The sequence below is a fragment of the Mauremys mutica genome, chromosome 5, assembly GCF_020497125.1.
Source record: "Mauremys mutica isolate MM-2020 ecotype Southern chromosome 5, ASM2049712v1, whole genome shotgun sequence".
NCBI lineage: Eukaryota > Metazoa > Chordata > Testudines > Geoemydidae > Mauremys > Mauremys mutica.
The window spans coordinates 94,639,135-94,662,881 of NC_059076.1; the positions used below are offsets into that span (position 1 = coordinate 94,639,135).

The 23,747-nt window shown below is 46.4% G+C and overlaps 1 protein-coding gene across 1 annotated transcript in view; it reads left to right on the forward strand.

Annotated features, from left to right (window-relative positions):
• The window catches only part of FRYL (FRY like transcription coactivator), a 351,277-nt gene that overhangs the window by 181,030 nt on the left and 146,500 nt on the right, over nucleotides 1-23,747 (forward strand). Inside the window, exons 16-26 of the mRNA XM_045018794.1 lie at nucleotides 4,136-4,239; nucleotides 4,392-4,500; nucleotides 6,462-6,548; nucleotides 7,844-8,015; nucleotides 9,250-9,382; nucleotides 9,673-9,780; nucleotides 11,391-11,628; nucleotides 13,245-13,430; nucleotides 13,539-13,625; nucleotides 20,224-20,492; nucleotides 20,958-21,153. Of these exons, the coding sequence (XP_044874729.1) occupies nucleotides 4,136-4,239; nucleotides 4,392-4,500; nucleotides 6,462-6,548; nucleotides 7,844-8,015; nucleotides 9,250-9,382; nucleotides 9,673-9,780; nucleotides 11,391-11,628; nucleotides 13,245-13,430; nucleotides 13,539-13,625; nucleotides 20,224-20,492; nucleotides 20,958-21,153 (1,689 nt within the window). The remainder of the gene's footprint in view (nucleotides 1-4,135; nucleotides 4,240-4,391; nucleotides 4,501-6,461; nucleotides 6,549-7,843; nucleotides 8,016-9,249; nucleotides 9,383-9,672; nucleotides 9,781-11,390; nucleotides 11,629-13,244; nucleotides 13,431-13,538; nucleotides 13,626-20,223; nucleotides 20,493-20,957; nucleotides 21,154-23,747) is intronic.

Below are 23,747 nucleotides of genomic sequence, written 5' to 3' on the forward strand. Positions count from 1 at the left end.
TAGACCCGCAGGTCATTTGTGCAGGAGTCCCGTTCCATCCGCCTCGCCCGTCCGCCACGCTGACCACGGATGCCTCAGCGCTCGGTTGGGGGGCTCACTTGGGCGACCTTCACACCCAAGGTCTGTGGTCGCCGCAGGAGCTCGCTCTCCACATCAATGTACACGAGCTGCGAGCGATCCGTCTAGCCTGTCGCACCTTCTGCACCCACCTGAAAGGCCGCTGTGTGACGGTGTTCATGGACAATACAACAGCAATGTTCTACGTGAACAAGCAGGGCGGAGCCCGCTCCTCCCTCCTCTGCAAGGAAGCGATGCTCCTGTGGGACTTCTGCGTGACCCACTCCATTCACCTAGAAGCGTCCTTTCTTCCGGGAGTGCAGAACACGCTGGCCGACCATCTCAGCAGGTCGTTCCTCTCTCACGAGTGGTCCCTCCGTCCAGATGTCGTACACACGATCTTCCAGAGGTGGGGGTTTCCCCAAGTAGACCTATTCGCGTCCAAGGAAAACAGGAAGTGTCACCTGTTTTGCTCATTCCGGGGTCACTCGCCGGGCTCCCTGTCGGACGCCTTCCTGTATCCCTGGAAGGATCGCCTACTCTACGCCTTCCCTCCGTTCCCGCTCGTTCACCGAGTGCTTCAGAAGCTGCGGAGGGACAGAGCCACCATCATTCTCGTAGCTCCGGCCTGGCCGAGGCAGCATTGGTACTCCCTGCTGCTCGAGCTCTCCGTTCGGGATCCCATCCCCCTCCCGTTGTGGCCGGACCTCATTACTCAGGACTTCGGCAGACTCCGCCATCCGAACCTGCAGTCCCTCCATCTTACAGCTTGGTACCTGAGTGGTTGACCCACGCAGAGAGGGACTGTTCAGTGGCAGTTCAGCAAGTCCTCCTAGAGAGTAGAAAGCCTTCCACTCGCTCCACCTATCTGGCGAAATGGAAGCGGTTCGCGCTCTGGTGTGACCAGCGAGGCCTCAATCCGTTCGTGGTCCCTGTCCCTACCATCCTGGACTACCTCTGGTACCTTAAGGAGCAAGGTCTTGCGGTCTCCTCCTTGAGAGTTCACCTGGCAGCAGTGTCCGCCTTTCGTCCATCCGTGGAAGGTCGGTCCATCTTCTCCAACCAAATGGTTTCCCGCTTCCTTAAAGGCCTGGACCGCTTGTACCCACCTGTGCGGCGTCCTGCCCCGACCTGGGATTTGAACCTCGTGCTGGCCAAGCTGATGGGTCCTCCTTTCGAGCCCTTGGCCACGTGCTCTCTGCTCTACCTCTCCTGGAAGACGGCCTTCCTCGTCGCCATTACGTCAGCGAGACGAGTGTCTGAGCTCCGCGCTCTGACGGTTGGTCCGCCATACACCGTCTTCCACGGGGACAAGGTGCAGCTTCGACCTCATCCGGCTTTCCTCCCAAAGGTGGTGTCAGCCTTCCACCTCAACCAGGAGATCTTCCTCCCGGTGTTCTTCCCGAAGCCGCATGCCTCACCTCGGGAGCAACAGCTGCACACCCTCGACGTCCGCAGGGCGCTCGCTTTCTACATCGAGCGGACTAAACCATTCCGGCGTTCGCCCCAGCTGTTTGCAGTGGTTGCTGACCGCATGAAGGGCGAGCCGATATCCTCCCAGCGGATTTCCTCTTGGGTCACTGCGTGTATCCGGACCTGCTACGAGCTTGCTCGCGTGCCGCCGTGCCGCCTCACCGCTCACTCCACGAGAGCGCATGCCTCGTCGGCCGCCTTCCTGGCCCATGTCCCCATCCAGGACATCTGTCGAGCGGCCACCTGGTCTTCGGTCCATACCTTCACCTCCCACTACGCGTTGGTGCAACAGTCTCGAGACGACGCAGCCTTTGGCTCCGCGGTATTACACTCCGCCACGTCTCACTCCGACCCCACCGCCTAGGTAAGGCTTGGGAATCACCTAACTGGAATGCATAGGAGCAATCACTCGAAGAAGAAAAGACGGTTACTCACCGTAGTAACTGTTGTTCTTTGAGATGTGTTGCTCCTATCCATTCCAGACCCGCCCTCCTTCTCCACTGTCGGAGTAGCCGGCAAGAAGGAACTGAGGAGCGGACGGGCCGGCTGGGGTATATATTCAGCGCCATAGCGGCGCCACTCCAGGGGGCGCCCAGCCGGCCCGCCGGAGTTGCTAGGGTAAAAAAGTTCCGAGATGCCGTGCACGCGCGGCGCGCACACCTAACTGGAATGGATAGGAGCAACACATCTCGAAGAACAACAGTTACTACGGTGAGTAACCGTCTTTTCCTCATCTGAAGAAGTTTATGGTTCATCATATCAACAATAGTAAGATTTGGAATGTTAACCAACTTTTACTAATCTCTGCTTTCTGACATGCTGTTTCCTGACTGGCTTATTGGAGGCCAGTAATAGAATTTTCTGGCCTCCTTCCTCACCTTCCCCGTACAGTATTAGGGTTTTTGAAATATTGTGATTCAGCAGGTCCAGGAAAAAGTGGAAGAGTGATAGAGGGGAGATATACAAGTCCTAGCCTAATTAAGGCCTGGTTCCCTGTAGACTAAAGAAGGTTACTACAGGTTAATTGGAGCACCTATAGCCAATTAAGGCCCTATCAAGATAATAAAAATACCTAATAAAAAAGCCCTGCTTCAGGCAGACAGGGTAGAATGAGGAAGGAGAGAGGACTAGAGTTTGGAGGTGTGTTGCTGAGAATTGAAAGACCAGAGAACCAGAGGAAGGGAGACCCTGCCCCAGGAGAGCAGGAAGACTCCCTCCCCCAGCATCAAGGATCTAGGGTAACCCTACCCAAGGGGGAAGATGGTAAGAAATCCGCAAGAATTGAGAGGGGCTGGGGTTCAGAGTGAGGAGCAAACCCAGACCCTTTCCCCGCTTCCCTCCTCTACCACCTTCCTGGGCCACTAGCGGGGCCCTGGGTGCCCCAAGAGCATGGGTAAGGGGTGGCGTCCTAGCCGCCTCCGCCAAGGAAAGCGCAGGACCCACCATACCAACATCAGCCATTTTGTCACAATATATATTATATTAATGAAATTTAGAAATGTTCATGGAGAAAGTTCAGTATATTGTATTTCTGCTAAAGACTTTCAGAATGTATGTACTGACTTGTTTTTGTGAACATCAAGATCTATTGTCTCTTGAAAGAAATGTTGATAAAAGTGAAAAGTGTGATTTGTAGTAACCCAGTCCATGTACTTCAAGCCTTCTTCAAGTTTCTCCTTAAAACACACTTCTTTATGAAGCCTATAAATTCTAGTCCTCACTTCAAAGAAACACACAAAAATGATTCCTGAACTTCAAATAAGTGAGCATTATTAACCAGCAAAGTCATGCAGTCTTACTGCTGGTAACCATTGTCGTCTTCTCTACCTCTTCTTTCCCTTGATTATTATCTGGCAGAGAGCCAAGATATTGTTTGTTCAATGTCATGGCATATATGGCCGTGACAGGATGTCAGCATCTCTTTGGGGAGAGGCAAGACAATTCTTCTGACTCATATTGGTTTATGATGGAAGCCAAATTAGGTGGAATTCTTCAGCTCCAAGACAGACTACAAGGTTTACGTCCCTTTGAGTAGGAGGAGAGAACTAAGGGAGGGGCAGAAGTGCTATGCAGGGAGAAATCCTAGGAAGAAGCCAAGCTCAGGAGAAAACTTTTTGGCTAAGGTTAATTCTGTTGTTTAAATTAATACAAAAGGCAAACTGCAGGAGTGGGTTTGGACATTAACCATATATATTTGTTTGGGCTGTATTCCAAGAGCACTTTGAGGACTCTGCCCATTTCCAGTGGCACTGCAGGAATAAATTAAATATATACAGTAAGACAATAAAATCTTGATGTTCACCTCAAGAGAAATATCTGCTTGCTAGATACTCCTTTGCTTTCAAACTGACAAAAGCATACAAAATAATCGATAGTGTGCAGTTAAATACATACTGTATACATGTAATTGAGGGGTTTTTGTATTGAGGTTTTTTTCTTTTAAAATTAAACTTTATATTCTGAGTATTAAACACATCAGCTTTCTGGGTTAAATCAATCAAACATAAACTTAAAATATTATAGTTCTTTATAAGGAAAGGAAACAAATAAATTAGGGATAGTGTTTCACAGGTGATAGTAACTGCATTTTAATTTTTATTAACAGAATAAAGATCCCAAAATGTCCCGAGTTGCACTGGAATCTCTCTATAGATTACTCTGGGTTTATGTTATTAGAATAAAATGTGAAAGCAACACTGTAACACAAAGGTAAGTTCCTTATGTAATTAAAACTATTGTGAGGCTGTTTTAATGAATTTAAAAGTCAAACATATTTTAATTAAAATATACTCTCTAGGGCAAACCTTTTTGTAAAGTTGTGTGGATTTGTTCCTAACATCTGTTTCTCTAAATTCTTGTAGCCGTCTCATGAGCATTGTATCAGCACTTTTCCCCAAAGGCTCACGTAGTGTGGTCCCTCGAGACACACCTCTAAATATATTTGTGAAGATTATTCAGTTCATTGCTCAGGTAAGCTCCCTCCTATAATATGTTTTAGATGGAAGTCTGAGAGTCCACTAATTAATTTGTGGAAAAAAAATTAAGATAAAACACCAAGTCCAACCCTGACATACTTTCATTGAAACCAGTAGAGGTACACATTAGGAATGAAATTAGACCATAAACTTATAAGAAAGTAACCAAATTTAAATTCACTACACAACCCTGTCATTCAGAGAACATCATGCATCCTGTGCAGTCGCTGAAGCAAGGGTCTTATGGTGTGTGATTAAAGACTGCATTATAGTGTAACCTTAATTCTGGCATTTCCTAATGTTTGATTGCTTGATTTTGCAGCTTTAATGTTCTATTAATGTAGTTTTTTTTATGTACTATAGTACAGTGCAAAGAATGCTGCAATAAAGTAACTGAGACAGTTACTCCATAGGAATCATTAGCAAAGAGGAATATTTTTTATGACTGGTGTAAACGTGTGGGTCTGGGGCTCAACCCTCCACGGGGAGGAGGGGAGCCACACCGGCCCGTGGTTCTTACGTGGGTTCTGCCCTGTTCCTTTAAGGCTGAGCAACAATAGAAGAGTTAGTCAGGGCTCAGGCCTTTTGCTGCAAGGCTGAGCAACAATATAGTCCAGGGAGCTCAGGCCCTTTGTGACAGGGGCTGAGCAGCAAACAAACAGTTAGGGAGCTCAGGCCCTTGGTGGCAGGGGCTGAGCAGCAAACAAACAGTTCAGGAAGCTCAGGCCCTTTGATTCAGGGGCTGAGCAGCAAAACAGTTCAGGGAGCTCAGGCCCTTTGTGGCAGGGGCTGAGCTGCAAACAGTTCAGGGAGCTCAGGCCCTTTGTGGCAGGGGCTGAGCTGCAAACAGTTCAGGGAGCTCAGGCCCTTTGTGGCAGGGGCTGAGCTGCAAACAGTTCAGGGAGCTCAGGCCCTTTGTGGCAGGGGCTGAGCTGCAAACAGTACAAAGTGGCTCAGGCCCTTTGTGGCAGGGGCTGAGCAGTAAACAGTACAGACAGTTAGGAAGGCCCCGATCCCTTTGCTGCAGGGGCTTGGCAGCAAACAGTACAAAGTGGCTCAGGCCCTTTGGTTCAGGGGCTGAGCAGTAACCAGTACAAAGTCTAGGAAGGCCCAGGCCCTAGCTTAGGGCGGGGCAACAACAGTTGGGGCTCAGGCCCATAGGTGCAGGGGCTGAGCACTGGGGTGAGAGGAAAAACTGCCACCCGTGAGTGGGGTGGCAGGGGGGACACAGGCCCACCCACTCCACTGTGTCCCGGCCCGGGGCCCTAGGCAGCGGTCATGACCACTGACGGTCAGTGGGGATCCTGACCGCAACACACTGACATGGGCATTGTTTGATCAGCAGCCTGACTGAGGTCGGCTGCCCCCGGGCCACTTCCAGTATCCCCCTCGGGGCCTACCTGGTCCGCGGCGTCCGCTCCCGGGAAGTCCCACTGCATGGGCTCCTCGCAGCCCGGGCTGGGGGGTAGATCCGGCAGTTCCTCGGGGAAGTCCGGCCAATTCTGCTCTGGGGGTTCCTCGGGGTAACAACAAGGGAGCGGGGAAGTCTCTGGTGGCTCCTCCTCGTATGTGGCGCGGGGAAGCTCTGGCGGGTCTTCCCAGTAGCGAGCGAGGGGAAGCTCCGGCCAGTCCGGGCAACTGCTCTGGGCCCCAGCGGCTTCCCAGTCACGAGCTCCCTCGGGCAGGTCTGCTCCCGGCGGTGGCTGGGCTCTGACTGAGCTGGGATGGCCGGCTTTTATACTTCCGGGTTGCCGCCTGACCCTCTGAGGGGCGGGCTCACCGCTCTGTAGGCCCGCCCCTTCCGGTGTCTGGGGCTCAACCCTCCCAGGGTAGGAGGGGAGCCACACCGGCCCGTTACACTGGTAATTATAAGCTAGTAAGACGATATTCAGTTTATTGGCTTTGTGTATGTGCTAATACAAAGTGAGTCTGATGTAGGCATGTTTTTCTTCATAGGAACGCTTGGATTTTGCAATGAAAGAAATAATATTTGATCTTCTCAGTGTTGGAAAATCACCTAAAACCTTCACTATTAATCCAGAGGTAAAGTCACCTGAAGAGCTATTTATTTGTGAAACAGTGTACAGATACATAGCAAAGAATGTTAGAGTAAAATGTTAAAGAGTTAAACATACTCAGGCAAAGTGGTCCACCTGTGGGCCTCCCAGTGCTACTACTGAGCCTGCTGTAGTTCCCCCAACTGAAGTAGAAATGTTCACACATACACTGAGTCCCTGACCAACATCTATACCAGTAATTCTCAAACATTTGTATTGGTGACCCCCTTCACATAGCAAACCTCTGAGTGCGACCCCCCCCCCATTATAAATGCTGGATGCAAAGCGGAGTTTGGGGCAGAGGCTGACAACTTGTGACCCCCCCCCATGTAATAACCTCGTGATCCCCTGAGTGGTCCCAACCCCCAGTTTTAGAACCCCTGATTTATACCATCTGAGGCATTCAAAACAAATAATTATTTTCATATGACTATTGCCTTGTTTTAGAGGAAGAGAGGGTAGAGGTAGCCCAGCACAAAGATTTAACAATTGTGACTTCCTCCAAAAGAGGTAATGGGAAATGATGGGAAAATTACAATGAATAAGTATGCAAAGAATGAACTGTTAGGGGAGCATGTGAGGATGGGTTGGTCCATATGTCGAAAGAGTGCAGTGTGGATCAAACCAAAGAAACAGCTGTAGCTGTGCAGTAGTGTTTTTTCAATTCTGTCCAGTAATAGCTGGGGCAGGAACTAGGTAACATTTCACTTGTTTCCATAAAAAATTAAAAAACAAACATGGAAGTGTGTGTGTAAGTGTTTACTATAATTAGCATCCTTTTCTCAGAGAAGTCCTTCTCAGCCCTTTTCAGTTTAGTATGTAGGAAAGCCCCAGTCTTGCAGTTCTTTGAGTTCAGCATCCTGTGCCTGAGCAATGAATTGTGAAATTAGAGCCTTAGCAGGTAACATTCTATATACTTTGATATCTGCCGGGAGCATGTTACTCTATGAGGATTCACGTCAGTAGTAATCATTTAGAGCTCTGTCCTTCAAGTTATTGACTCCCTCTTAAGAGGTGCTGAGCTGCTCCCAAATCCCATTGACTGAATCAGAGCTGAGGAGGTGCATCCCTGGATCAAACCATTTTATCTTACTACTATAAATATTCTAAAATGTAACATTTAAATATGTCTACCATAGTAGTGCTCTTTTGATCTGTCCCTAAAGAAAGGACAGTCAAATACCTATTAATGTTTATTTTGCACCTCCTATACAACGTTGCAAGTTTGCAATTCCTCCTGGTTTCTAATTCCTTTGTTTTCCCTTCCCTCTACCATTGAAGCGCATGAATATAGGCCTTAGAGTCTTCCTTGTGATAGCAGACAGTTTGCAGCAGAAAGATGGTGAACCACCAATGCCAACAACAGGAGTTGTTCTTCCCTCAGGAAACACTCTGCGTGTAAAGAAAATTTTTCTCAATAAAACTCTGACAGATGAAGAAGCTAAAGTTATAGGTGAGTGGTATTCTTTTGCAAGAACAGGTTAAATATACACATTCATAATTTGTGATACTGAAGCAGTATTTTTATGTGGGGATTGGTTTTATATTGTAATTAAAAAATTTTTTTTATAAAGTGTCTAGTACTGGTGAAGTTTTTTTTAAATGTTCCCACATATTTACAGTAGAAACGTGAAGTCTGGCACATAAAACCCTGGCCCTCCATCTAGCAGTGCAAAGCACCCTGAAAATTGTCCCAATGAGTCAGCTGGGCATTCCCTTGATGTAGGGAGCATTCTGGGGCAGCCCTAGGCGAAAGCAAGGTGACTGAGGCCACAACCACTGTGCTCCGCTGATTCCTGACTGATGGAAGGATAGGCTGTAGACCAGGGGTGGGCAAACTACAGCTGGGAGCCGCATCCAGTCCTCAAGTTCCCGCCAAGGAGCAGGATTTGGGGCTTGCCCCACTCTGGTGCTCCAGCCGGGGAGCGGGGTAGGGGGCTTGCCCCATTCTGCGTGGCTCCCATGCATAGGGGCAGCTGGAGGCTCCACACGCTGCCTGTGCCCCAAGCAACACCCCCGCAGCTCCCATTGGCCGGGAACTGCCTGGCTGCGCCTCCGCATAGTAGCCAGAGGGGGGACATGCCGCTGCTTCTGGGAGCTGCTTGAGGTAAGCGCTGCCCAGAGCCTGCGTCCCAACCCCCTGCCCCAGCCCTAATACCCCTCCTGCGCTCCAAACCCCTCATGCCCAGCTCCACCCCAGAACCCACACCCCTAGCTGGTGCTCTCACCCCCTCCAACACCCCAACCCCCAATTTTGTGAGCATTCATGGCCCACCATACAATTTCCATACCCAGATGTGGACCTCAGGCCAAAATGTTTGCCCACCCCTGCTGTAGACTATAGGCCACTCTTAAATATGCTGGGGACCAAAAATCCCTCAGGGTCAAAGAAATTGAAAAAGTGCTTAGAGTCACTTCCTTCCATTTATTTCCTCTTGTTCCTCCAAAAAGAATTGTATACTTTTATATAACACATCCCGTTTAATTTTCAAAAAGGAAAATTTTGTCAGTTAAAATATGGTTCAGTTAAAATTAATTTAGTATATGATTTCTTATCTTTTGTACAAGAAGATACTGGTCCTAAACCAAGTAAGTAGTGATCAAATAAGAGACAACTAAAGTGAAAATAAAAATTTAAAAATACCCGAGTTGTGAAAGAGGTGACTTTGAGTGCTTTACTTCTTCAGGAATGTCAATATACTACCCTCAAGTAAGAAAAGCACTAGACAGCATTCTTAGGCATCTGGACAAAGAAGTTGGGAGACCAATGTGCATGACTAGTGTACAGATGTCAAATAAGGAACCTGAGGACATGATCACGTATGTAGCAAATTATAATTTAATCATCCTTTCATATCTTTGTAATTAATTTTTTGTACCTAAAAGAAATTCAGAGATCAATTTATTAATCAATTTAAACGTGTTTAGGTTTAATTTAATGCTAGGATACTTAAAATTTGTCCACAAAGGATATGATAGATTAATTATGAAGATTTGAGGTTGACTCCCTAACATTGAATGGAACTTTGAAAACGTATGTGTATTTAATACTGAAAATACCATAAAGGAGGCTTCCCTGTGATTCTGTTTTGTGTAAATTGATTTTGTAGGGGGGAGAGAAAACCTAAGATTGATTTGTTTAGAACTTGTATTGCTGCTATTCCAAGACTGATTCCAGATGGCATGAGCAGGACTGACCTTATTGAATTACTAGCAAGGTAAGGAAAACTTAAATCCCAGTTTTAATCAAGGTCCTAAAAAACCAAAAAAAGCTTCCGGCAGTATTTCAGAAACCCAAGGCCAAAAACTATTGTGAATATATTATTAGATACTAATATTCCATTTGCACAGAGTCTGATTTTTTTTTTTTACACTGTGACATGTATTGTCAGCAGACCTAGAAAAGTAGCAGAGTAGATTCTAAAAGAGAGAATCTTGCACACAAGAACAGACTTACAATTTTTCATATATGGCCTCTCTTTAAAAGTTCATATTTTAGTTACTTTACATTTTGTACAGGACTCTTCTTTCACTCACAGCAGCCATCTTCTTTTGCTGATCATACTGTGAAGGCATTGTGGTTTGACATAATCAAATTTGCCAAATGTCAGACAAAATTTTGAGGGAGATTTGGATTTTGTTTCTTCTATATTTCTTTTTCTCACCCTTTTCTACTTATTTCCCACCAACCCTGTCCATATTCCTCTCATTATGACTTCCCTGATCCTGCATGCACACATAGTTCCATAGATTGAAGGAGAGGAGTGGACTATCAGCATTTGCAACTCTGTTAGAGCACACAAAGTCAGGAAAGGGAGCTGAGCTACGAGCCGAGGAATTTTCATGTATTAACATGAAAGAAGAAATCCCTCTAATGCTTTCCTAACAAGTTTTATGAAGAAAGGAGAGAGGAACAAGTTAGTTGAAATGGCGTGAGCAAGTAGTATTGGACTGGTGGAATTAGCGGGAGATTTGGGGGCAGAAGAGGGGGAAGGACAGTGTCTGGTGGGAACCAGGAGTAGAGTCTTAAATGTGGGTCACGTCTGCTTTAATGTCAGAGTCTTGGCAGGACTACAGTATAGTCTATGGCTATGGAATAATTTTGCTGATGTTTGTTCCTGTGGTTTTGGAGTCAAATAGGAACAGAAGATGGTGTTGTGAGAAAGTAAAAACTTTTAAAAACACAAGTATTTTTTCTAATTATCAAAAATGTCATTAAAATGACCATATCATAGATGTATGGATGTATTTGATAGTATAATGTTTGATAAGTGTCTCCTAGTTTAAAAAGCTGAGGCATATTTTCAAAAGTGCATACTAAATTGTACACTTGTTTTTTGCACATGCCTGAAATGAGCCGTGGTTTACACATGAACATAGCTATTTATTTAGAGTACATTCTGTAGGGGAAAAAAGCACTCCACACCAAAGGATGTCCATCCAGAACTTTGAAATATTTGCAGATGTTGTTCAGGTATGTGCAAAACTGCATACCTGAAAGTATGGCCCATTCTCTTCAAATTATTTGATTACCCTCTTAATTAGTTAAAGCCTACTGCTTTGAACTGCTGTAGCAGTATACCCTGCTGTTGTTAATCCAGATGTAGCTTCAAATGGATTTAGAGCTAATGGTTCAGGTACAAGTCATGTATCCAGGCTGGGAGCATAGCTAGCTCAGCCTTCCAACACAGAGATGCTTCATATTGTACAGTCAACGATATAAATTGACTTCACTTTATAACTGGTAAAAGGCCTTTGTCCAGTTGAGAATGTGAGGATTTGAAAGAATGGTGAAGTTTTTTAACAATGCTGTACACTCTCTTAACAGGCTGACAATTCACATGGATGAAGAACTGCGTGCCCTCGCTTTCAATACTCTACAGGCATTAATGCTTGATTTTCCAGACTGGCGGGAAGATGTTCTTTCAGGATTTGTTTATTTTATTGTGCGTGAAGTGACTGATGTCCATCCAACGCTTCTTGACAGTGCAGTAAAGATGTTAGTGCAGCTAATAAATCAATGGAAACAAGCAGCCCAAATGCACAATAAAACCCAAGATTCTCAGGTATTGTAATGCTGCATGAAATTCTTACATTACCAATTCCATGTAACTGAACAAATTTCCTGTGAAATTAAAACACTTTTTCTCTCTTAAAATCAGTTTTTAGCAATTCGCTTTCCTAATCTGATTCACAGCTTTTTTTTTTTTTTTTTAATTGTAATCTATGCAGTCATAGGGCAGCCCCTCCTGCAGCAGGCCTCAGCACAGCAGGCATACTTGCCTCAATTTCTCCTTTCAGAGACCCCGTAACTCCACACTAGGCTCGCTTACCTCAATAAAATACCCCTCCTTAGGCCTAGTTTATTACAAAATGTGCAGATAGTCCAAACTATAAATCCTCGAACAGTCCATTTATCACCCCAGTGCAAGTATTTAAAATCCCAAGACAGCTCATCTATTGACGTAATATGTCACATTCCGGCATTCTCCAGCACATGCAGACTCTTTCTTGGTTCCCTTCTGTCCCTCTGCCTGGACAGCCACCCCATCCCTTCCAGCTGGTGTGCAACCCTGCTCTTCCCAGAGGGAATGCCCCTGGCCCCTCTGCTGGGAGATCATCCTTATCAGGAGAGCATCCGTCACTCTCCATGGTGCTTTCATTATTCCCCTAGGGTCAGCTGTTTGGCCTGGGAGCTATTGGTGGGTAAGCTCCTCCATTGCTCCCCTGCCTTAAGTCCGCTCTGGCCCTCTTGCTTAGACATCAGCAGGTGAGACTTTCTGTTTCTTCCTAGTCTTAGCCCCCTCCATGGCCATGGCTCTCTGGCTTGGGTAGGTCAGCCAGCAAACCACTCTTGCTGCTCTCTTGTCTTCAGCCTTTTCATAGGAACCAACTGCAGCTTCCTCCTAGGACCTTCCACAGTCCCTCTGACTCCCACACAACTCTCACTTGCCTTTTCTTGACTCTCAGGTAGTTCTGACTCACAAGGTTTCTCTCTGTTGGTTCTCTTCCCTGTAGGGCCCAGGTTCCCTCTTGTCAATCCAGATGAGGAGAGCTGGTGCATCACAGGAGCACTAGCCCTGCTCGCTCTTAGAGGGCCAGTGTCACCCTGGCATATGCTTATTCTGTTTATATTATAGAGAGATATTTTTGTATATACACTTGTATCCTCATAATTGTTGCTGAATTTTGTGTTTATTTAAAAAAAAATTATGAACAAAAAAGTCAGAGGTAAAATAGTGCTCGATGTTCCGTACAAAGAAGTCATCTACTGCTTCTTTTTTATGTGAAGGTCTCAGGATGTAATTGGAAATATAATTAATATGAATGAATGAGTCGGTTTGAACTAGCAAGAATTTACCTTATCCTTCACTCAAAAGTTTTAAAGTGAACCAAAAGCTTTTTGTTGAGGTTGAAAAAGCTTGGTAAATTGTTTTAAAAATATTGCATGCCTCTCCACTGGTCTCAGCAGAAAGTGGAATTCCCAAAATTGATCAGGAAAGGTCGTTCCTATGATACTTCTGTTTTGGCTGAAACCAGGAAATGCTAGAAACCTTGTGAGAGTTTAATGTTATGCAACGTTTTAGAACCATTTCTCCCATCACTAATAATTGAACCAATATAGCTCAGTATTGTTTGCTTTGCTGTTAATTTAATTGACACCTATATAATTTTTTTTAAGCGTGGTGCCTCTAATGGAACTGCCCATACTCTTCCCCTGGAGAGGACCCTTTACTCAAACGTATTTCATATTGTGGAAGGCTTTGCATTGGTCATTCTTTGTAGCACGAGGCCTGCGACCAGAAGATTGGCTGTCAGCATTCTTCGAGAAATGCGGGCTTTGTTCACACTTTTAGAAATTTCCAAGGTAAGAGCTAAGAGGTAGTCATATATAACTGTTCACTGAGAGGGTACTGCTTGGTGTCCTTTCTTGAACTTTGAGATTCTCATGCATCTTATTTGTTTATTTTTTTAGGGTGATGATGAGTTGGCAATAGATGTGATGGACAGACTGAGTTCATCTATTCTTGAGAGTTTCATACATCTCACTGGGGCAGATCAGGTAGGAATATTTTGTGGAGAATATAAAGTTACTCTGCAAATCAGTTTGTCCTCAGTTTAATCATATATATCTTTATATAAATATTGATGTTCTTTAAGTGATGGTCCCTATAAGTATTCATATGTGGAGTGTGCATGAGCACCATGTGCCTGAGTCTGAAAGTGTTTGTTGACAGTGTCTGTTGACCTGCACATATGTAGGGCATCCCCTCATGCTCCCGGCTGATGGTATGATAAATAGCGCAGGTCAGTGCCTCTCCAGTTCCCTCTTACCACCGCATGGCCCGAGTCAGAACCCCTGTTCCTTCCTGCTCTTAGTTTTTGCTAAGAGAGTGGCTATTCTTCATTCAGTGTAAATAGTTGTAGTTGTTTTAGTGTAGATAACTACACCAACTTATCAATTTCCCCATTTCGGGACTGTCCCTCCCCTTCCCGGGTACTGTGCTCCAGATTTTGGGATTTAAAAACTGCATCTCTTGCCTGCACTCGTTCTCTGAGAGCACCGAGCACCAGAGATGTCTTTACTGCCTTGGCGAGGCACATATCATGACTTGCTGCTCCATTTGCAAGTCCTTCCTGCCCGGATTCTGGGAAGCTTGAGAGCTCCACCTCCAGAAGAACTTGATGGAGGAAACCATGAGACGGCACATTTGGATCCGGAACTGGCAGAACCCCCTATATAGTGACAGTCATTGGTGGTGCGTACCCCTCTGACCACCTCACATACTCTGGATCTGTCGGTACTGAAGACCAAGGACAAGTCCCAGCATAAGAGTAAAAAAACACTCTCCCAGGCAGAAGAGCAGATCCCGACCATGGACTGCTCCTAAGCGCAGCGTTTCCTTCCTGAGCCAGACCAGGTTAGAGGTTGAAAGTGGATCCTGTCAGACCAGTACCCACGCTTCCTCATATGGAAGGTAAGGCCAGATGCAAATGGTATCCAACATTACTGTCAACCCTGGAACCCACGCTCACTGGTGAGCTCAGCACCTGTCCTGCAATACCTCTGTGCCTTCTGGACAGGCCAGCCCCTCAGATGTCACCAGGGCTCTCTGACATTTTCATGGGCACACCATGGACTTCTGGCCTCTCTGAGTCTTTCTTGGTGGAGGAGTTGATTATTCCCTATTTATATTCTTCACTCATCTCTGGCCTCCCACTCACCCGTGAAATCTCCACTCCAGCGGATGAATCTTTGTTGCTGCTGCCAGAGAAACCCATCCAATGGCCACACCTCCAGTACCAACAGTGTGCCCCCCTCAACATTGCTGGAAATGTCTTTGGAGTCTGAGGAGATCTCAGAGCCAGAACCCTCGTTCTCCCCAATGTTATGCCACAGTCTGGACTCATGGCCCAGACTGCCTTACCCTGCAGTGTATAATCCGACAACGGAGGCTTGGTACCAATACCTGTGGGTCTCACTACATCTGGGGGACACTTCTTTTTGGCCCTGCTGGGTATCCTGGGATCCCCATTGCAGATGCCAGGCACCATCACAGGCATCTGATCGACTGTCTCCTATTCACCCAGTGGCACCATCAGTTTATGAGGAACAGGCAGACATCAAACCAGTACCGCCAACTCTGCCCGTACCCATTGCTGCTTCCTCATTGCTGAAGGAGGTGCTTATTTCTCTCCCATGCTCTTTGTTGGTTGACGACTGCCAGTACCAGGACTTTCTGCAGAGAGTAGCAGCAGACCGGGGTATTTTGTTGGAAGAGGTTCTGGACCTGCAACACCAGCTTTTGGACATTCTCCAACCTTAGGGGCCCTCTTAGGTGGCTCTACCCATAACAAGGGCATTCTCCAACCAGCATGGGCAATATGGCACATCCTTGCCTCCTATACCCCCACACTTAAGAGGGCAGAGAGGAGGTATTTTGTACCTGCTCAAGGGGCAGATTTTCTTTTTACGCATCCTCCCCCCAGCTCTCTCATTGGCCACTCAGCAGTAGAGCAGGCACACCACCAGCAGCTGCAGAAGTCTACCCCTCTGGACAGGGTGGCAAAGAGAATGGACCTTTTGGGCTGGAAGGTATATTCCTTTGCAGGACTACAGTTCCAGATTGGAAACTACCAAGCTCTGCTAGCCAAGTATCATTTTAATAACTACAACAAGCTAGCAGAGTTCACGGACAAGCTGCCACCAGACCAACAGCAGCAATTCCAGGCGCTGATGGACGAGGGGTGACTAGTCACCAAGATGGGCCTTCAGGCCACTGTGGACGCAGCTGGCACATCCTCTCACTTTCTAGAGACTGGGGTCATCATGTGCTGGGACTTGTGACTCCAATTGTCTGGCTTCCCCAGGGAATGGGGATCATTCCCAACATGATCTCCTCTGAGAGGAAGCGGACACCCTCTTCTGGAGGGGCACCGTAGAATGTGTCCCGCAGTACTACTGTGGCTGTGGGTTCTACTCCCCTTATTTCCTTATGCCAAAGGAGGAGGATGGCTGCTACCCCATTCTGGATCTCCAGTCCCTGAACAAATTCATATGCAAATTCTGGTTCCAGATGGTCACGCTCCATCTCAATATCCCATCCCTCCCCCATGGTGCATGGTTCGCAGCTCTCAATATGAAGGATTCATACTTTTCATATAAACCTCCACCCAGCTCATCAAAAGTTCCTCCATTTCATGATGGGACACTCTCACTGTCAGTTGAATCCTCCTCTGGGTCCTCCTCTTTGGTATCGCCACTGCCTCTTGCATGTTCACAAAGGTCTTTACTGTCATCGTGGCCCACATGCTTTGTCTCGGCCACTCCGTGTTTCCTTACCTGGATGACTGGCTCTTTGTTGTGCCACTCCACAACTGTTTCCTCTCCATGATCCAGACCCTTCACGGCCTCCTTGCTGGCCTGGGTATCTGCATCAATGAAGACAAGTCAGTTCTCATCCCTACCTGTAAGCTCACCTTCATCGGGGAATCCCTGGACTCTCTCACGGGCCAAGGTTTTCTCCGACAGACCATTTTGCCGCCCTCACCTTCTTCATGACACAGCTGCATCGCAATCCACGTATGTGTATCTGCCAGTGTCTTTTCCTCATTGGCCACATGGCGGCCTGCACCTCTGTGACTCCATATGCCCACCTGCGTATGCACTGGCTCCGGTCAGTCGGCAAACTGCACATGGATCACCTCGCAAGGCAGTCCTGCTCCCACCCTCCATCCTGGCTTCCCTCATGTGGTGGATCAACCCATCCAAAGTCCTAGCCAGCATCCCGTTTACCCCTCCCATTTACCCCACATCACTCTTGCCACACACGCCTTGCTCATCGGGTGGAGTGCTCATTTGGAAGGCCATACAGCTCAGGGCTTTGGATACCCAGAGAAGCTCAGATGCAGATCAAATCCTGGAATTGCAGGCTGCCCCCATTGCCTGTCAGGCATTCCTGCCCCGATCAGATTCTGGCATGTTCAACTGCTATCCAACAACATGACGGCAGTTGTGTATATCAACAGGCAGGACGATGCCAGGTTCCCCTCCCTCTGCACAGAGGCCATTCACCTCTGGAACTGATGCCTCAGGCATGGAGTCACCCTCCATGGCATGAATCTCCCGGGTAACAGCAACTCCCTGACGGACACGTTCAGCAGGTCCTTCTACACCAGTCATGAGCAGGAGTTACACGACCCCATGCTCCACTCGGTCTTTTGCCTGTGGGGCATGCTGCACTGGGACCTCTTCATGACCACCACAAGCTTCCCCTCTTCTGCTCCAGAGGCACCATCAGGCTGGGCTCCCAGGGCGATGTACTACTTCTGCCCTCGACTACCAAACTCTGTTATGCTTTCCCGCCCATCCCCCTGCTCCCTCAAATCCTGCACAAGGTGCAGCGAGTTTGAGCATGGCTCATCCTCGTAGCCCCCTTTTGCTTCCACCAATACTAGTTCATCAATCTCTTCTACCTCTCCGCCTGCCCCCCGATCCAGCTCCTCAGCCTCCCAGATCTCCTCACACAGGCGCATGGCTATCTGCAGCTTCCTAATCTGAGCCACTTCCATTTGACAGCTTGGTATTTGAATTGGGCTCGCGTCTAGACGAGGCATGCTCCACGCGAGTGTGCGATGTCTTCATGTGCCACAGATGACCCTCTGCCAGGGTCTGCTATCAAGCAAAATGGCAGCGCTTTACCACTTGGACACACTGCCACCACTAACCTCTGGACTCCATCTCCATTCCATCTCCATCTCTTCAATTACCTTCTCCAGCTTAGTTGGTCAGGCCTTGCCCACTCCTCTGTCTGCATCCATCTGTCAGCACTCAGCACCTTCCTCTCTCCTGTGGATGGGTTCTTCGCCTTCATTCCACCCGACCACTGCCTCCTTCCTCTGCAATCTGCACCAATGGGAAAACAGCGAGTAGAAGCCTACCCCCTCTTGGGACCTCAGTCTCATCTTCTCTGCCCTCACAAGGACGTCCTTTGAACCCTCACAACTTACTCTCTTGCCCATCTCTCTAAAAAGGTGATCTTGGTGGTCATCACGTTGGCGAGGCGGGTAGGTGAGCTGGCGGCCATGATGGCCGACTCCCCCCCTTATTGTCTTCAACAAAGATAAAATCTCCCTGCAACTGCACCCCAAGTTTCTCGCTAAGGTGGAAGTTCCGTTTCACCTCAACCAATCTATCCACCTTCCAATTTTCTACCCCAAACTGCACACCTCTCCTAGGGCACACATATATTGCATTCTCTCAATGTCCACTGTGCACTGGCCTTTTATCTCCAACACACCTGCGCCTTCTGGGCCTTACCCAGTCTATCCCTCACCATTGTTAAGTGCTGTTGGGAGCATACCCTCTCCTCATAACACCTCTCTAAATGGATCTCCCATTGCATCGAGGAATGCTATGCCCTCTCTTATGTTCCTCCGCCCCCTGGAGTCAAACCCACTCCACGCTGGTTCAAACCACCTCATTGGCTTTCCTTACAGATGTTCCATGCAGGACATTTTGTAGGGCAGCCACGTGGTCCTCTGTCTATACCTTTACTGCTCACTATCCCATCACCCCACCGGTGGCAGCAGACGCAGCAGTTGGCCATGCTGTCCTGCAGACTGTGGCTTCCTGCAAGTCCTCACCCCCCCCCCCCTCCACACTGAGCACTGCTCACTATGTACCTATGTCTGGAATCCATATAGGGACCCTCACTCATAGAAGAAAAGGGGGTTACTTTACTGTAACTGGAGGTTCTTGGAGATGTGTGGTCCCTATTTGGATTCCAATACCCACCCTCCATCTCCTCTGCTGCAGGCTCTCTTGCTTGCTGGCGAGAGGGACGTGGAGCGGCATCGACCAGCACAGCCTCTTAAAGCCTCAGATACACCACGCAGCTGATGCATGTGCAGGTCAACAAACACTACTAGAAACAGCTCTGGTGTATTGCGCACATGCACACCCACGTCTGGAATCCAAATGTGCTTATCTTTAAGTTCCACGGTATAAAATGCTACTTTCTTTCTGTGCAAGAAATATCCCCAATAAACAAACAGTGCAGTTTGGGTAGGTGTCTGAAACAGTAAAAAGTCTCAGATTAGTTCCCTTTTCTTTGCTAGATGTTCCTGGAAGTTGTCTGCTCTTCTGGCACTGTTGGAGAATCCTCTGATCCCCCTTCTACGAAGGGAATGTAATAGATTTCTGTTTCTTTTAAAAATGATTTATCAAGGATAGATTTCTCTCCTCTTCAGTTTAGAAGCTTCTGGTGTGTGACTTGGAGATCACTATTAAAGATTTGAGATTTTAGTAACTTCCAAAAAAAAGTAGGTCATTAATGAGCCAAAGGCTGAATATAAAACTGGATCGCTTCTAATGGCCAATTCCTTTTCTTCTGTGAGAGAGAGAAAACAGCTTAGCTATGTATTGGTGCCCTCTAGCAGTTTTTTGTAAGACAAAGTTAATAATAATTAAGGCTAAGTTTTTGCACGGATATTTTTGGTAAAAGTGAGGGACAGGTCATGGGCAATAATGAAAAATTCACGGAAGCCCGTTACCTGTCCCTCATTTTTACTAAAAATACCCATGACAAAATTGGTAGTCTGGGCAGCTGGCGGGCTGGGGGGAGGGTAGGGGTGGGAAGCTTACAGGATCCCCCTCTGCTGGCAGCTCCATGCTGCAGGGATCCCTCCTGTCTCCAGCCTGGAGCTTTGGGGATCCTCCTAGCCGTGGCTGGGAGCTGCTGGGGTCCCTCTTGCCGCCTGCAGCAGTGGGGATCCTCCCTACTCCCCGCCGTAGCTGGGAGCTCCAGGGATCCCTCCTGCTCCCACAGAGACCGGATGCGGCGGGGGCAGCAGATTCCCCCCCCCCCCTTGTGGTGCCAGGAATGGCAGCAGGGAGCTGCGGGGCTCCCCCCCTGCCATCCACGGTGGCTGCAGCTCCCAGCCGGCACTGGCTGAAGTCATGGAGGTGTTTTAGAAACCACGGATTCCGTGACTTCCGTGATCACCGTGACTAAATCGCAGCCCTAATAATAATTTATCAGTCTACTCCCTGTGCGTGCTCACTTTATGATTTAAAGCTTTTTTAGACATTCAGTGATGCAGATAAAAAAAAACTGATACATATATTAAATGTTTGTTCATTCTGTTTATGTATACAGACTACTTTACTGTATTGCCGCAGTTCAATAGATTTACAAACATTAGCTGACTGGAGCTCCTCCCCTATCAGCCACCAGTTTGATGTGGTGAGTCCATCACATATATGGATATTTGCACATGTGACCCAGGGTCAAGATCCATGGATTGTAAGCCTTTCCAGTTTTATGAAACAGGAAAATCTTCCAAAACACTGCCCAACAGCTGTAAGCTATGCTTGGATGTTTGCTTACACAAGACTCCAACTGTTGTCTCCACAGGTTGACATTAAGTAAGTTCACTTCTTAAGTTAATTGAAAATACCGCAGTATATTAAACCTCTTTTTTTTAACATTTATTGAAATTACAATACCCATTAAATTTCAATATTATGTAAATATACAGGACTATTATTTCCTATGTTTTAATCTTTCTTTAATATTAATAACAGAAAATTAACTAAAATGATTGGGTTTAGAAGAGAAATAGTATGCTATAAAGATTAATTCGTGCCTTTTGACTATATTGTACTTTAGCAGTGATGTATATTAGCAATAATGCATATTTTTATAGTTGAATTTGCTGTACAGCACCAGTCTTCAATAATAAAATCAGAGTAGAGACTACAATGTTAAGGATTACACTTAAGGACATATACACAATTAAAATATAAAATTCAGCAGAGAATAAAATGAAGTGTGTAAATTGCATTTTCTAAATTCATGTTATTTTTCTACCTATTTTTTTCTTTTTATAGCAGCCCTATCAATGCCAAGAAAGTAAATACTACTACAAGTAGTGATTCATATATTGGGCTCTGGAGAAACTACCTGATTCTTTGCTGCAGTGCAGCAACTTCCACATCCTCTTCCACATCTGCAGGTTCTGTGAGATGTTCCCCTCCTGAGACGCTGGCGTCTACTCCTGACAGTGGTTATAGCATTGATTCAAAAGTAGGTTCTTCTGATATTTTCTGAGTGGCTCTGAATATTTCAGTAACATAGAAATGTTTAAGATTTACAGCGCATCCCCTATTTTGAAGATGCTTTTCTGATTTGTATGAAAAAACATTGTTATGCTACTACCACCTTGCTTTTGTCAAACAAAAAACAATTAACTGGGACATATCCGCAAATTATACCTATTTTTTTCTGCTTAATCTTCCTTAATCTGAAGCTAAATCTTGCCAAAATTGTCAGGAAAATTTACCTGCCAAAGCATAAAATCTGCTCTGATGTTGATGAAAAAAGTTGATCTTTTATTTATCGTTAAAGAGTTACATCTTTAAGCAAATGGGCAGGTAGAATTCTGCAGTTTTAGGCTAATAAACTAATCTCATTCCAGTGATTGAATCAATCTACGTTTCAGGATTTTGACACTTTTAAGTGTTTTCCCCCAACCAGAGACACCTGTTGACTTTTTGTTTTGTTTTGCATCAGATACAGATCTTACTGTTCTTAAAAGTTTTTCAACATGGTGGCTTCCCCTAAAGAGGAGAAGGCAGTTTGTGGACTGTAGAGCACATTTTTTCCCTGGCAGGAAGCTTCCTATTTTGTTCCTTCTGTTACCAAGACCTCTTCCCTTGTTGGGAGGAGGGCACCCATTGACAGGAATTTAAATTTCTTTGAGACTCCACATGGAGCCAGACCATAGGCCCCCAGAAGGTTTACCTTCGTCCTCTAAAAATGGCAAATACACTAAAACATCCAAGGCCCTCTTAATCCAAGGAGTTTGCCTTTCAGAATTGGGAATTTCTCATCATAGAAGTTTAAGATACTTTACTTAACCCACTATCAAAATGTGAATTGGATAGTCACCAAAACTCCCAGAGTGCATTTTCCCTCCTAAGGGAAAAGGTAGAAAAAATGCTCTCTAGCTGTAATGACTTGGAGAACATTATGTAAGAGCCCTGAATACAGCTACATTACAGACCAACTATTCCCTATCCACAAGCTGTGTAGGTTTTCAAAGGAATTATTTGACTGCTGGTGGACTCTGCCATAACCTGAGCTGTTAAAAAGAAATCCATTACAATGGATGGACAGTGGCTGTAAAGATTCTATTTAAAAAAATGCTGGAGTACAATTTCGAGAAAGATTGACTTGTCAACTAAGTTTTTTCATCTGGTACTTTGTATTGAGATCTTAGTACCTGGCTGGCAGATCTGAAGAAGGCTCTCCCTAAAAGTTTCTGAATCACCAGGGAAAAACAGGAAATCATAATGCTAGCCTCTCATTTTCTTTAATGCTTGAACATTCTCTTCAACTTTCTTTACCACTAACATAGTAAGCAGAAGAGTCTTGTGGTTTGCTATGGAAGTTTCAATTGGTATCTGTGGTGAGTAGGTTGCTATTGGGCCGTGGTCACCAACTTGTCGATCACAATCGATACTGTCTCCCACAGTATTCTTGCCAGCAAGTTAAAGAAGTATGGGCTGGATGAATGGACGGTAAGGTGGATAGAAAACTGGCTAGATGGTCGGGCTCAACGTGTAGTGATCAATGGTTCCGTGTCTAGTTGGCAGCCGGTATCAAGTGGAGTGCCCCAAGGGTCGGTGCTGGGGCCGGTTTTATTCAATATCTTCATTAACGATCTGGAGGATGGTGTGGACTGCACTCTTAGCAAGTTTGCAGATGACACTAAACTGGGAGGAGTGGTTGATACGCTGGAGGGTAGGGATAGGATACAGAGGGACCTAGACAAATTAGAGGATTGGGCCAAAAGAAATATGGTGAGGTTCAACAAGGACAAGTGCAGAGTCCTGCACTTAGGACGGAAGAATCCCATGCACTGCTACAGACTAGGGACCGAATGGCTGGGCAGCAGTTCTGCAGAAAAGGACCTAGGGGTTACGGTGGACGAAAAGCTGAATATGAGTCAACAGTGTGCCCTTGTTGCCAAGAAGGCTAATGGCATTTTGGATTGTATAAGTAGGGGCATTTCCAGCAGATTGAGGGATGTGATCATTCCCCTCTATTCAGCACTGGTGAGGCCTCATTTGGAGTACTGTGTGCAGTTTTGGGCCCCACACTACAAGAAGGATGTGGATAAATTGGAGAGAGTCCAGCGGAGGGCAACAAAAATGATTAGAGGGCTAGAGCACATGACTTATGAGGCGAGGCTGAGGGAACTGGGATTGTTTAGTCTGCAGAAGAGAAGAATGAGGGGGGATTTGATAGCTGCTTTCAACTACCTGAAAGGGGGTTCCAAAGAGGATGGATCTAGACTGTTCTTAGTGGTAGAAGATGACAGAACAAGGAGTAATGGTCTCAAGTTGCAGAGGGGGAGGTTTAGGTTGGACATTAGGAAAAACTTTTTCACTAGTAGGGTGGTGAGGAACTGGAATGGGTTACCTAGGGAGGTAGTAGAATCTCCTTCCTTAGAGGTTTTTAAGGTCAGGCTTGACAAAGCCCTGGCTGGGATGATTTAGTTGGGTTTGGTCCTGCTCTGAGCAGGGGGTTGGACTAGATGACCTCCTGAGGTCCCTTCCAACCCTGAGATTCTATGATCCTAGAGGATCTCCTAGTCGATCGCAATCTCCGGTGGT